The following is a 15,213-nucleotide window of genomic DNA, read 5'->3' as shown; positions in this document are numbered from 1 at the left end:
CAGCAGCAGCTTGTCGTTCTTGCCATGTCTATAATGTCTGATATAAGTATTTTGCGCTTTACTGGAAGCATTTTAAAAGCTTCGACTCATAATAGATGCCTTCACGTCATTCCTAAGCTTTTTATTTCCCATTAATCGACTCCTTTCTGTGAATATTTTCAGGCTTCTTTGCTCCATAAAACAAAGAAATTGTTAAAAATGAATAATAAGGTTTGTGGACAAAAAAAAAAAGACATTTAAGAATATCCATTACTCCACAAAATAATAACCGATTATGAAAATAATCATTAGTAACAAACAACAAACAACAAACTTGAGTCTGAAACTCTAAAATTTATTTACATTGAACCGAGAGTGTTTGGTTTACAAACCTTACAGCATGACTGTGAAAATAGTGAAAACGTGTGGAGTTAAATTAGCAGAGAGGATGATGATGATGATGATGATGCTCAGTTGACAGGCTCCTAACATGACTCAGCGTATCCTCACAGGTCCTTGAAGATGAGATGAAACACTAAGACAGCATTTTTTTAGTTATTTGGCATCAGAAAGAAAAAAAGAAAACACGTATTATATATTGCATTTCTAACGGTCAGAGGTGGCCTGCATGAATCCACGTGGCCCGCCACAAAGTTATTATGGGTTACTTCTGTATGTTTTTACCCAAACTTTCTGTATCCTTTTTAAGATTCGCGACCAAAATCACAATATAAATCATGATGAGAGCAACTCAAAGCCTAACGTAGCGACCAATGTGCAACATCTAAAATGTTGGATATGTAAATATAATAATTTCCAATCAGATGTTTGATTACAACTGAATTTTATCCAAGTTATTCTAAATGTATACTCAACTAAAAGGTTGTGGGACCAAAACAAAAATTAATTTTGCATCATAAATATGTTTTTTATCAAAAACAAACTTATTTTGGAAATACTGTGGAAATATCATCACAAATATTGTTTTTTTTCACTTGACCGACCCCTGACTGACCAGACTAGATGCTCAGTGGCCCACAGACAGTTGGTTTAAACGGTCCTGCATTTAAAAAAAAAGAAGAAAAAAAAGAAATGAAATATAAGATAGCATGTATAATTACAGATCATGATTGTCTCTAAGCGATTTTCACAGCAACAACACAAATGCAAGCTCCTTTTCAAAAAGAGCAAATAAAAAGCAGAGATTTCTTTAAAAGAAAAAAAAAATCTATTTTTGAAAAAACGCAGAGAAAATCAACACAAAGCTTCTTTTTTTTTCAGAGACTTTTTAAAAAATACAGTGCAGACAGGATAGTTAAAAAAAAAGTCTAACATAACAACAAGAAAAAGGGGGTTAAAAGAAGATAACACTTTGGATAATATAACAACGCAGTGATAAATGTTTTCAACACAAACGCTTACGTTTTTCCCTTTGAGATTATGCGTACACGTGGTGGTTAAAGGCACGATATAAATACAAACAGTCACACACACACACACGCACACAAACAGAAGTACACATTCGTAACGGTCAAGCTGCATGTTATAGGTAAAATACCAAGAAACAACTAAATCTTCAGGCTCAGTATTGTTCAGTCGCAATCTCATACAGACCCAGGAAGGTTGACTCCGCCCACTTCTGCCCCCTTCCTTCACCGTCCAATGACAACAATGGAAAAAAAATCTCTTTGAAATACAGTTAATGAGAAATGTATTGCACTGCAAAAAAAACAAAAAAACTCCTCCGATATGACTCAGCAAGTTTGTGAGTCGCCACGCGGCCGAAATTGTGAATATTTAAAGCTGTAAATGTAAGTTTTAATTAGCTAATTTGAATCTATGAGTCAACAAATGTATTTGACGTCCACCAACGTGAACTTTTTGCGTGACTCTCTACACCATTTTCTTTTTTTACCCATATTTTGTAGAAGAAATAACAGAAAACTCTTCACACAGCATTCAGGTGAGAATCATAGAAAACCAAAATAACTGATCATTATTTAACGACTGCAGCTCAAGACAAAATATTTATCTGGTAATGAAAATAGCGACAGCTGCAACACAAAAAAAACCTGCGGGTTTTGTAAACAAAAATATTTGCGGTAAATGAACGAAATGCAGCAATTCAACATTTATGGTTTTGTTTCCACAAAAACAGCAGTGAACACTAATTATTTATCGTCTACTCTGTATTATTATTATCATCATCCTTATTTATTTTGAAGAGTTCATTTTTATGCCCGGTGATTTGTCAAATTTAGGAGAAATTACCTCCATTTGAAGATAAAATCATTTGTTTTATAAGCATATAATCAACTGATTGTATGAACTGTTGCTACCACAGTATTTGTCTTTATATCAGGCCATGTTTTTACATTTCATCTTAAATTACAGTATTAAAAGATACAGTGTGTAAAATGGTGACGTTTCATGTTGTATTTGACTATTCCTTACTTCACGCTTTCCTTCTCCAAGTGTGTTGTTGAACTTCCGTAGCCTTCAGTTAGCATCAAAACTCAAAAGAGGTTTAGTTTGTCCATTGTGGGCAACTGTAAAAACATGGTGGTCCAAAAAAGCCGCATCTGTAGAGCTGACAAAGCCTCACAAATTAAGTTTAAAATAAGAGTTATTTTTATCTTCACTTTCTACCAAATTTAATCAAAGATTTTACACACTGGACCTTTAATTCTAAGCATGTAATACTGCACACCAGCAGCCGGTTTTGAATGTATACAATTCTCGCATTTAATGCACAACAGAAAATGGAGGAAAAGCTTGTAAAATTGTTGAAATAAATGGTGGACTAAATGGTGTGTGTTTTTTTCCACCCCCAGCAGCTCATCCACATAAACCTGTGATTCACTGACCGCAGGTCACGTGATCACTGTTCGAGCTCAGGCTGCTGAGACACAGTGAGGAGGTCAGGTGCGAAGGAGGAACCACTTACCAGTTCCTCGTCTTTAAATGCACATCTCACACACATGATGATAAATATGGGAGTGGCTACGAGAGGTCACAAATTAAAAAACGACGCCTTCAAGTCTTAAAGTTGTGATATGATTATTTCAAACTACACGACTCCAAAAAGAAAAACAGAACAACGGTCCTTTGGTTGTTTGTGTCCAGAAAGAAAAAGCAAAAAGAAGGATGGTGTTCACTGCAGGAGATTCTTTTTTAAATTATAAATGTGGGACAAAGACCGAGGAGGAGGAGGAGTTTTTTTCCGTTCTGTGTCTAAGTCAGTGCCAGGTTTAGCTGCCGCAGGACGGAGCGCTGGACGTGAGGAACCTGAAGTCAGCCAGTCCGTTACTCGCCGTCAGCTCCGACCCAGAGTCCGTCTCATTAATTATAGTTTGCCGTCACACAGCGGGTCATTGGTCGTCGTCGCAGAGGGAGCATGATCGGTGGATTTAACGAGCCAGGTTAGAGTCGGAGTCTGGGTTGTGGAGGATTTTGTCACTCAGTGCTGCTCCATGAGCCAACGGGACGACGACGACAATGACGACGACTACATTTTTCCCTTTTTAGTGCGCGACACTCAACGCCAGCCACCTTCTCCCCCTTTACAAGAAGTCCAGTTCCAGCGCTTGGTGGAGGGACACGAGGTCACCGTGAGTGGAAATCCGCCAGAACGGCATGTTGTGCTACGCAGAGACAGAGGGACATTTCCTGTTAACTCGGACTACGAAGGCAGACACTCGTTCATCTACTGCTGTCAGTGTGTTCACATGCTTTTAGACAAATGTGTTAGCGTGACTAACTTCTTATTTTAAATGTCTGGTTTTAGTCAGACGAAAAAGATCAGGAAGGGAGAAATAAAAATGTTAACTTCACCTGTTTTGCTGCAAACTCCTCATCTCGACCGTCACCGATCACCACGTATGTCACTTTCTTCCCAAAGCGGGAGACGATTCTCTCAAAGCAACTTTCCTTTCCTGCAACATAGGAATAATTCAAAACTTCAACACTTTTAACACGCGTTACCTGTCGTAATATGAAATACTTTATGGTGTCAAAATGCAGACTGCACCTATTTTGGTTGCACTGTAGATGTTCTCCACAGGGAAGACTTCTCCCAGGCCGTACAGCAGAACTTTGGCCAGAGCCGGAACCAGCTGAGTGGTGGTGACCAGCACGTTCATGCACTTCCCCCTGTTCACAACACAGGTTAAGACGATTAAAAACAAACATTTTCGTTATATTTTGTCATGTAATTCTCTTGTTTCATTTCAAATGGCTATTTTTAATCATCAGTTAATCTGTTTGAGTGATTTTTCCGTGAATATTATTATTTTTTTGGACATTTGAGAAGAAGTGGTTAAATAGTAAGAGGGTACAAATTAAAGAAATGTGGAATACACAGATAATTGTGTAGGGTTAGTGTTAGTGTGTTAATGTGTAGATGTCTGCTGAAACCTGATACTTGGTATAAAAAAAAAAAAAGGCAATTCAAATAAAACAGATGCCAGTTGGAGCTGTGCTGTGCTGAGCTGAGCTCTGACCTGGACTGGATTAACAGCAGAGACTTGAGTGCGGTGCTGAGCCAGGCGTCTGTAACACTCTCGATCTCAGACTGAAGCCGCACGAGCAGCTCCCTCTTCATGGGACTCAATAGACCTGGAAAACAACAACAACAACATGTATTATTGAATAAATATTTTTTTTACTTCATATGCAGCAAATACACTCACTCACACCCTCAGCGTGGGGTTCAGCATCCAAAGGACACATCAACATCAGATTTGTACCAATTTTAGACTTTGCACAACAATTTTTCTTGTAATATAATCTTTTTTTTAGTTCCATTTCTATTCGATTTTGTATTCCCTCTCCTTTAACTGCTGCAACATGTGAATTTCCCCAGTGTGGGAATCGATAAAGTGTAATCTAATCTAAACCCAATTCTAACCCTAATCCTAAAACCAAGTCTTAACCCTGAGAAAAAAAACATTGTGGGAAGTGGACAAAATGTCTCCACATATACGTATACGTTTTTTCGTACACAAACACACAGAGAGATAAAAGAGAGACAGGTTTGTTTATTTTGGCCTCGGATCCAAACTTTGGGTTTGCCTCCTTTTGCCTTTTGGACATTGTACAGAGAAACTAGTTTCACTGTTGTCAAACATGTTTACGTCTTTGCTAGCAAACAGGAAAAGCACATCTTAAAATGTCTTCTTTCATACTAGAGCACCTGTTTAAATCAACTTTTATGTTTGAACCAAGAGCTGTGGATTCATTTTAGATCAATCGTGTGGTTGAGGATTAATAATTATGGATTTAGTAATGTGGGTCTTTCAGTATTCTTTAGCTTTAACTCATAGCAAAGTGTTGTTTAGCTGCAGCTGCAGCATGTTTTACCTTTCATTGTAATCTCCTGCCTGAAGCAACACTGAGGTGGTAAACAAACAGAGTTATAAAGAAACTGAAGTGAAGTGGTAATGTATTAAAAACAAAGAATTTTCTCTATATAAATATATATAAAGAAAAGATCAGCTGAAAACAACTATTACATTTTAAAAAGCATATAAAGTGAAATATCACAAGCCTCTCAAGTCTCATCCCCATGGAAATTATTATTAGAAGACGGCAGCAACGGAGATTGAAACAGTGAAACGCAAGGGTGGTGTTTTTATTTTCTAGACAGAATTGTGGGTTATGGATTTGTTATTGTGTGCTGTATATAAAACATTTACACTGCATATCAAAGAAAACTCACTCGCGACATTTCCTTTGTAGTTATTGTAGATCTCTTTTAAGCGACGGTAGCGAAAGGCCAGTTTACGCATCCACTCCACGCCTCCTCCACCACTGGGACCATTAAAGCTGTCCGTCAAGAAGTTGTAGTTACTGTGGGGGAGATTTGAAAAATAATAAACAAATTTGTGATTATTTTGACAGAAACCCCCCCCCCCCCCAAAGATGTCAATAAGGCTCATGTATTCGTTGAGTCCATTAGAGAACAAACCTCAGGTCCTGTCCGTTGTCATCAGAGGCCACGTCCTCAATATGGACTTGATCACATTCCTTAAAGGGAACAAGAAAAGCACAATTGTCTATATATCTGATTACACCAGGTTTATTCACAGGGTTCCAACACCTTGTTTGGCATCAAATTCAAGGACTTTCCAGGACCTATACCCTCAAATTCAAGGACCAGATGTGCCGACAAAGCTTCAAATAGGAGGGCAAGGGTTTTGTAGCATTAGAACACTGGAAATGGGCCTCTATACACCTTTGTACATTCCATTTAAACCAGACGTTTGCAGCTAGAATAGTCGTTTACTACATTAACAGTGTATAGAGTGTATTTCTGATTCATTTAATGTTACATTCATTTAAAAAAAAGTGATTTTCCTTCAAAAATAAGGACATTTCTACATGACCCCCAAACCTTTGAACGGTAGTGCATGATTCTCAATAATCACGGCTCGTCGTTACCTCCAGGTCATTGAAGAAGAGGTGAGTGTCTGCCAGTTCAAAGATCAGCTCCTCCATCTGCAGCCCCATGTTCAGCACAGTCGCCTGGTCCTGAAACAACAAAATAACAAAGTTAATAAACACAACAAAAACAAAACGAGTGCGAAACAGTTCACAGACTAATTCGTTAACGTAAACAAACCTTGCCAAATTTCTGAGCGTAGGAGCCAGTGAGCAGTGAATGGAATATGATGATGGTCTCGTCCAGATCCCACAGAAAAACACGCTAACAAAAAAAAAGAGAATAAAACAGTCACAACTAAATATTCAACATCAAAGGACAGACATATGAAAAGCCCGTTTACCTCCAGGTCATTTTCAGCTGGTGGAGAGTTTTCTGCCTTCTTGGCTTTGCCCTTGGATTTGCCCACAGAGTTCCTGCGTCCCACTTCGTCCTGCTCTCTGGCTCCAGCAGGGGGCGCTACACTGACAGGCAGAGCAGCTCCGACTGGGAGGTTTTCTGTTGGGGACGCATCTGGCGAAGAAGATGGGAGAGTAAAGTAAAATAGGCAGCTTTATCTGTACAGCAAGGGCAACTCAATGTGCAGAATAAGCAAGGTGAGAGAGCAAAAACAATAAGTAAAGACTAAAATATAGCATAAAACAACAATTTAATCCAAAATTATTACAACAAAGTAAAGTGCAGAATATTAAAATTTAAAAAAAGAGAGATTTTATAATGACAAATAAATGTCAGCGCGGGGAAATTACCTCTGGGAGGTAGCCCGGCTGAAGCCGCCTCCTCCATCTTCACCGAAGAATATCCGGCCACACCCACACCCACACCAGCGCCCGACTCATCGCTGCTGGGCAGCCCAGTGGGAACGTAGCTGGGAGGCAAACTGTAGTACTGAGAGAACTGACCCTGACCCAGAGAGTTGTAGGTACTGAAATCCTGGAGAAATTGGATGATAATAATAACTTTTATTTTGGCAAAAGTTGAAGAGTTCTCACACTTGTGTAGCTCCAGTGCTCACCTGGTGGCTCACTGTGGTGGAAGCCGTCGTGGTGGCCGTCGCTGTGGGGATGTTCGAGTACACGCTAGATGTGGTGAAACTTGAGCCTGGAGACAAATAGAGATCTGATGAAAAACATCGTCCTGAGGGAGAAAACTAGTGAACAACAACAACAACAACAACACCACAACAGAGGGAAACTCAGAGTGTGCTTCAGAGTGTGACAGCGTTATCTGGTGAGGCAGAGTGAGGAGGTTGCAGCTTGCCTTGGCTGGGGTATGAGTAGTGCAGCTGGCCTGGCTGGGTTGAGGTATATGTGGTGCTGAAGCTGAGAAACCCAGGCTGGCCACCAGAGGGCGCCTCAGGCAGCCCTGTCTCTGTTTTAATGCCTGGCCACATAGCACCTGAAGATGAAACGAGAGCAAGGGAAGCAGAGAATGTGAAGGAGCGGGCGAGAGGAGTGTGGGTCATCAGAGACGGAGGCAAGAGCCTTTGTGTGGCCTTGTGTGATTGAAGCAGAGGTCAAAAGCAAACGGGAGGAGTCCACAGCACCGAAGCACAGTGAGGCCTTTAAAGCAAATGATCTAAGGAGTGATTGTGGTTTTAGTGAGCAAGAGGGTGTTAAAAATAAAGGATGATAGAGAAGACTAACCGAAGGGCGGGAGGCCGTAGGTCTGTCCCGTCTGAGGGAAGGTCGAGTACACACTGGACTGGGCCAGAGAAGGAAAGGCCACCTGACTGGTATATGACGTCACTGATGGACTGAAAGAGAGCAAAGTGTCAGGTACGCATCAAATACAGCGGCAACACAAGCCCTCAACATTCAACTTCTCTCACTTTTCTAACCTAACAAACAACAGGAGAAGTCGACTGGTGGACAAGTGACAAAAATCAATCTCCAAACACTGAAAGTTGTTTGATTTCCACAAGCAGAAATTGCATCAGTTCTTGCATCAGTGGACTGTACTCACTTGCTTCCTTGATAAACCTGTTGGGTGTATTCAGGCGTCTCCGTCGAGTCTGTGGCTGTAAGAAAAAAAACAAACAAGGAAAACACAGCTGAAGATGACGAGTTCTGTAACTTTACAAACTTTATTGTGCATCATTCAAAACCGAGATCACAGTACGTTTACATGGACACCAGCAAATAAATGGTCAAATATGTACTGTTGCACCTACATTTCATGACTAACAGTTTGCTAAAACACGATCAAATATATGATTAGTTTGTTCAGAATCATGAGACCGAGAGTGGAAGTTTGGGGTCACTAAAAAAAACAAAACACTTTATTCAATTAATATAACAATAAATGAATCAGAAATACACTCTATACATTGTTAATGTGGTAAACGACTATTCTAGCTGCAAACGTCTGTTTTTAGTGGAATATGTACATGGGTGTATAGAGGCCCATTTCCAGTGTTCTAATGGTACATTGTGTTTGCTAATCACGTTAGAAGGCTATTGGATGATTAGAAAACCCTTGTGCAATGTTAGCACAGCTGAAAACAGTTTTGTTGGTTCTTTGACAAAATGGCAAAATTATTATTTTGAATAAAATCATTATTTCTAATCTAGCCAATGTCTTATATCTATGAAGTGTGAATAAAAGTGTGACTTTTAATGGAAAACACAAACAAATTGTATAGGTGACCACAAACTTTTGAACGGTAGTGTAAATCTTTCCAGAATGAAGAAACTCTACACGTGTAATCAAAGCTGTCGTGATTCGTACCAGAATGAGCGTACGGGTTCAGTGAGTCAGCACATTCTTGAGATGTCGCCCCTCGCTCCAGGACTGACTGTTCCTGATCACCTAAAAATAAATCAGAGGCACATTGTGAATGTTTTCCTGCAGCATTTCTCATCACCGTACGTACAAACAAGAGACATAAAAAAAGAAATAGAAATAAAGCCTGTGGGCTTTTCCTGCCGACCTGGATCGAGCGAGGCCGTTGACAGGGCAGAGTACGAGGCCGCTGGACTCCCGTCAGCACCGAGATTACTAGAAAAACACACAAAAGTCCATTCTAATTACATGTCATTCCTGCAGTCGATGAAAAAGTAAGGACGGCAGACAAACAAACCACAGTGGAAAATATGTTTAATAGTAAGTTCAAACCCCAGATTTAGTGTTTGTGGATGTTTGTCAAACAAAGTAACTAAGCAGCAAATGAAAAGAATCAGGAACTAACCTCGGCTCTTTCTCCAGTCCACCTTCGAGCTCACGCTTGACTTTCTTTGCCTGCACACACACAAAAAACACATTTACAGAAATGTTTTTCTATTGAATTAAATCGTCTCTGTTGCTTCAGGGATGTGATGTTGATCTTTTTTTTCCCTCAATAATGTAAAAAATGTAAGCCTGAATTCTGTTTTCAGTCACTGCTTTACATCAACAGAATCAAGACAATCAATTTTGCGCTTTATGCAAAATGTTTTAGTCAAACGCTGTGGAAACTAAAACGTTGAAATTACTATTATTTATTTATTTTTACTTGACTTTAGTTTGTCTGCTCTTTTATAAAGCAAATAAATAAATGTACATACACAGTAAATTTAACATTAAGTCTAATAAAGTCCAAAATGCACCCTGGTACAGTGTTAAATTTGACTAATTTAATGTAAAAGTTACACTAAAAGAGTTACATTTAACACTTTGATTTATACTCACTTTGTTTTCTCATTAACCGACAGACAAACACAATACTTGCTAAATGATGACAAGAAGAAAAATTACAAATAACTTTCTTTATTGTATTTTTAATTGCCATTATGTCATATATTAATATTTTGTAGATGCCGTACTGTCTGCAAGTGTTGTTTTTCTACAGTAAGTAGAAATAAAACACCACATTAAAAGCATGAAAGACAACAGGAAAAGAGAATTATAATCATCTATGGAATTAAATTTCATAATAAATATTATAACTACAAGCAGTGACAATTCAGTTTTGCCAGGGCTTTTTATTCTCTTTTATTCGCTTTAATATTCCAGTGAACCTCAGATAAAACCTAAGAAGCACATAAGAAAGCCTAAAATAATATTTAAATACTTTAATTGAATAATTTAAATAATCAAATCAGCCTCTCTGATTTGAAATAATTAAAACTGGATCATTTTGGTTTGTGGACAAAACAAAACGACATCATCATTTCCCGGTGTGGGAAGTGGTTACCAACAAACATTTTTCTAATAAAATACAGAATATATAATTGAGAGAATAGAATAAAGAGTTGCAGCTCAACTTCAAACCTGAAGCCACAGGATGAACTAAACAAGTAAAAGCTGTTAAACATCAGCACGAGCAAAGTGCACATTCAAAAAGCCTACATTACGGTTCTGTGTCCCCACAGTGTGGACTCACCGGCAGCTCAGGCAGCTCCTGCGAGTCGTCCATCTCTGCAGCGGAGCGTCCCGACATGTCTGCACGCTCAGCCCACTCTCTCTACCTGGAAAACCTGTCCGGACCCTGGTTCACACAAAGACAAAAGGCATGGAATAAATGGTCAGGAGGTGATGCTTTATGTAGTGTTCCGACGCGTGATCTCCCCCTCCCCTTGTGTCCACAAAGGCTCGCCGACGCTCGGCCCACACGCTATCACACATACGATCAGCGGGTAGGTGGCTGCAGGTGAAGTAAATGGGGGCAGCCTGGTCTAATCTCCAGCACGAGACCTGCAGGTGAGATACGCGTCTCCCTGACGTTGCCCCATGTCCTCACCGTGCTTGTGTTTACCGCGGGATTAAGGAAGTGTGCCGCCTTACATGTGACTTCACCGCAGTTCAATGAAAACATATTCTCCAGAAGCATTAAGTGCTCAGGTGCAAGCTGTTGTATCAATAGATGTCACAGGGGGATAAGATCTAACCTGGTTTTGCCCACTGCTCCGCTCAGCTGGTCTTTTCCCTCGGCTCCAGGTACAGCACATTTATCGACCTGACATAATGTGGACACCGTCGCGGAAAATAGGTCAGACGGCAAATTCTAGATCCGACGAACGTGTCAAGCAGTCGTCAGGGGCGCACGTTCGGAATCAGACGCGTGCCAGTCTGAACCGACTGGACCATCAATGCACTATCTATACAGTATCCTTATTTCCAGAATATAAATATCGGAATTTTTGCCAATATATCGTGGATTGCTTAAGCTGAATATCGATATAAATTTTTCCCTGAGCCCAACTGCAGGTCATTTATTCTCCTCAATGGTGAAATTAACACAATATTTTTCACTCCAATACTGCCGCAGATGAAGATATTCAATTTCTTTACTGCGCAAAATATAAATAGAATAGCTGTAGAGGGCACAAACGTAGAAGTCAAGGAGGTAAGAGTCTATTCCGCCTACAGATTAAGTCATTTTGGGGGATCTTGACATCCGATAATGGAGCCAATATCGGCCAAAACTGTTATTGTGCCAAAAAAAGATCATGCATCCCTAATTGTTTCTCAATTACTTTACTGGAACACATGCAGAAAACTTGGAAATTAAGTATTAAAAGAACATATCAACAAAAGGAAAAAAAACTAAATCAAACAACTTTTTGTCCACACCTTCTATGAGCACTACACTTTCTATTAGGTTGACAGAATTCCTTTTAGTTCCCATAATTCCCATGGAAATACTAAACTAAACTTCCCAGTCAAATGAGAAAAAAGTTACTGGAAATTGAGGGGCCACTTTTTAAAGATTACAAACTATTGTGACCGAGAGCAAATTTGTGCATAATTTAGAGAACAATTTACAGCCCTATCTATAATAGCATGTGATGAAAAAAATAAAGCTTGGAAAAAAAATCTTAAAAATGTCCCATCTGTGGGTTCTGACAAAGTCTTTGAGAGTCAATGGGTATAAGTGTCAAGTATTTAGTGGAAGTGTTCTGACTCTCTTAAACCTGGAGTGGCACTGTTCCACTATTTCATGTCAAATTAAAATCTGCTGTGAAAAAAAGTCTATTTCACCAGGTTTATTGACAACATTCTCGAGCTTTACATATACATGTCATACAATATAAACTCATTGACAAAATCTACTTATGTAGGTGAAAAAACTTTTGAAAGTAATCCACATTTATTTCCAAAGACGGGATAGCTGTTGTCATAACATAACTGATCCTGTAACTTTTTGTAAATTTTTTCCATCACACAGTCAGTAAATAATGAGGCAAAACTCAGATTTCCATCATCCAATCACAGCAGAATTTGCCCTTCACACTTCACGGGAAAGCCAACTCACAACTCTCCTCAGTGCTGGTTTTACCACTGTTGCCATTTTTTGGGGCCATTTTGACAGAACTGAATCCATCGAAGCCACCATCCCACCACCAGCTGCTCCCATCTGTAATCAAGCCCCGTACTGTTGTCTCTACTCTGCCACGATCATAACACCCGGGTTGAATAGCGTCACCTGAGGAATATCGGTGGCCTGACACGGGAACCTTCTAGAAACTGCTGTCTTTTCAGGAAGCGTAAAGTATGAGGACAAAGTGAAAACCACAGAGCAGGAAGAAAAAGTGTCTGCAGCCACAAACCCTGAAATATGCACTTGATGGAATTAATTTAATGAAAAAGGCAGAAATAAGTAAGGCTGCACTGATTAGTCAATTATTCATCCATTACTAACTGAATTGTCAATTGATAATCCATTAATCGGTTTGACTATTATTTAAGAAATAAACTGAATCATTTTGGTTTGCGGACAAAATAAGACATTTGAGAACATCCTTCCAAAGGGTTTGGAAAACACTGGTCAACGTTTTCTGACATTTTATAGACCAAACAAGTACTCGATCGATTGAGGACAATAATCAAAATTGCATCAATTTCCTTTAAATATAACCAATCTTCTTATTAATTTGTTCTAAATTTGGCATTTTAAGCGCCCTAAAACCTTTACACTGACAGTTACATTTAACTATATGCCTGAGGTAGATTTGTCTGATCAATAATATAGATCAACCAATATGGTGCAACTCTCCGATCTAAAAATGATTCATTAACTACACAAATGTATGCAACGCAACTTTAAGATTACATTTAAAGACCATTTCACAGAGTCGATCAAGTTTCTTTGTAAATTTAAATAGCTTATTATGTGCATATAGCTATATTAACAGCACATATTTACACTCATGTTTACTTTTGGGTGGCTAACATAATCACCCGATATAATACAGTTCCAGGTTAGTTTTCCTTCTTTCATCATGGGTCAATTAATCGGATAAGCTCTAATGCAAACGCAACAAGCAGCTTCTGTTTGTATGTGTGTGTATCATCTGGTTATGACGTCATTCACTCTATGTTTGTTTGGTTTAAATGTGCAGCTGAGAAGTGATCGATGCTCATTAAAAGCTGTTAGAGCCTGTTTGTGGTTTGTCCTCCAGCAAATAACCGAGCCCGATCACTGTTTTCTGTGAAGGTTAAGTGTTTCACATCCGGCTACATACTGGAATCTGTAGTCCTGGTTAGCTTAAATGTGAAAGACAAGCGAGCACAACAAGTTAAATAAGCGACTAATGTAAACAACAGGCTAATCATGAAGCGTATCATCCAGTCACCCATGTATTAGACGGCACCGAGAACGCTCTCTTACAGGAACGTTAGCTTGCAAACGTTTCCGATTTCAAACAAACAGCATCGTCATGTTTAGACCTTTTAGCACACGGATTAGCTCGCTAATGTGTGCAGTAAAGAGGGCCACAAAAAGAGCTACTGGACTTAGTTTGGCCCGGCCGTGAAAGTTTTCCCTCCCAGTGATTAGTCGGCACCCCGCGGCCATTGGAGTGGTCTCACAAATGGCAGCGTGTGAGAGCATCTCACCACCGCCGCCGCGGCTAAACGCGGAGCTAACAGCTAGCACGACACCCTTGCAACACACAAACGCGACGCCGCGCGAGCCTTACCATTGAGAGCGCGACCGAGAAACGCATTTAGAGCAGCGTCTTCAGCGGAATCCACTGTGTGTCAAGCTTTGTCTGTTGTTAGGGACGACCCACTATTTGGCAGGAAGCCCCCTGACGATGAGCCGCACCACTGCGCGTGCGCGACGCATCCGTTCACACACGAGTCCGCTGCTTGGCGCGCGACCGGAGCATCGATCATGGATGTATTATAAAATGCGCGGACCGCTCGTTCACGTAGCCGGGAGGCATTATGGGAGAAATAATACTGCAACCCGTAATAAACACGGAAGTAAGAAACTTTGTTTAGCACAATGCTATATGAGCAGCTCCAAAGGAATGAACGGAGCCAAAGGGGCGGCGCTCTATCCAGATTTGATAATACATCTTTGGACAGGAGGTGGCGACAGGTGTGGCAGGGTCGGAACAGGTGAGAGGGAACTGCCAACATGTGTTATTTGAACAGTTGAAGCTTTGTGTGAAATGTCAGCATCGTGTCCGGGTGTTAGAGCAACAGCTAACGATTATTCTCTTACTCGATTAATCGGTATGTTATTTAATGAATGTGTTTTCCCTCCAAATCTCAAAATGACATTTGTTATTGTTTTGTTGTCATAGAGGAAAAAGGAAATACGAACATATTTACATTTATGAAGCAGAAATCAGATTACTGATAAATCATTTTTTTTTTTTATTAATATGAAATTTTTTCCAGTTTTTCCCCAACCTGGAAATAACAAATGTTCTCAAATGTCTTGTTTTGTCCACAAACCAAAACGATTCAGTTTTAATTATTTGTTGTTGTTGTATGAAGCAAAGAAACCAGAAAATATTCAAATTGAAGAAGCTGAAAAATAAGAAAGGTTGTTTTAATTGTAAAAAAAAAAAAACACT

General features: G+C 39.6%; 1 protein-coding gene across 1 annotated transcript; it reads right to left on the bottom strand.

Annotated features, from left to right (window-relative positions):
• Window positions 1-409: 409 nt before the first annotated feature.
• On the bottom strand, window positions 410-14,425 carry eya3 (EYA transcriptional coactivator and phosphatase 3). Its single transcript, XM_083900300.1, has 18 exons — window positions 14,323-14,425; window positions 10,785-10,889; window positions 9,612-9,661; window positions 9,354-9,421; window positions 9,152-9,232; window positions 8,387-8,441; window positions 8,068-8,177; window positions 7,437-7,522; window positions 7,171-7,354; window positions 6,765-6,934; window positions 6,602-6,685; window positions 6,421-6,510; window positions 5,948-6,006; window positions 5,699-5,829; window positions 4,482-4,596; window positions 4,010-4,131; window positions 3,814-3,914; window positions 410-3,623 (listed from the first exon to the last, which is right to left on the bottom strand). Exons 2-18 carry the CDS (start codon window positions 10,839-10,841, stop codon window positions 3,543-3,545), a joined length of 1,644 nt encoding a protein of 547 aa, XP_083756426.1. The 5' UTR covers window positions 10,842-10,889; window positions 14,323-14,425; the 3' UTR covers window positions 410-3,542.
• Window positions 14,426-15,213: the final 788 nt, after the last annotated feature.

Source organism: Microchirus variegatus (assembly GCF_963457635.1).
Source record: "Microchirus variegatus genome assembly, chromosome: 13".
NCBI classification, from domain to species: domain Eukaryota; kingdom Metazoa; phylum Chordata; class Actinopteri; order Pleuronectiformes; family Soleidae; genus Microchirus; species Microchirus variegatus.
The sequence above is the reverse complement of the archived record's forward strand: the minus strand, read 5'-3'. Positions and strand labels throughout refer to the sequence as shown.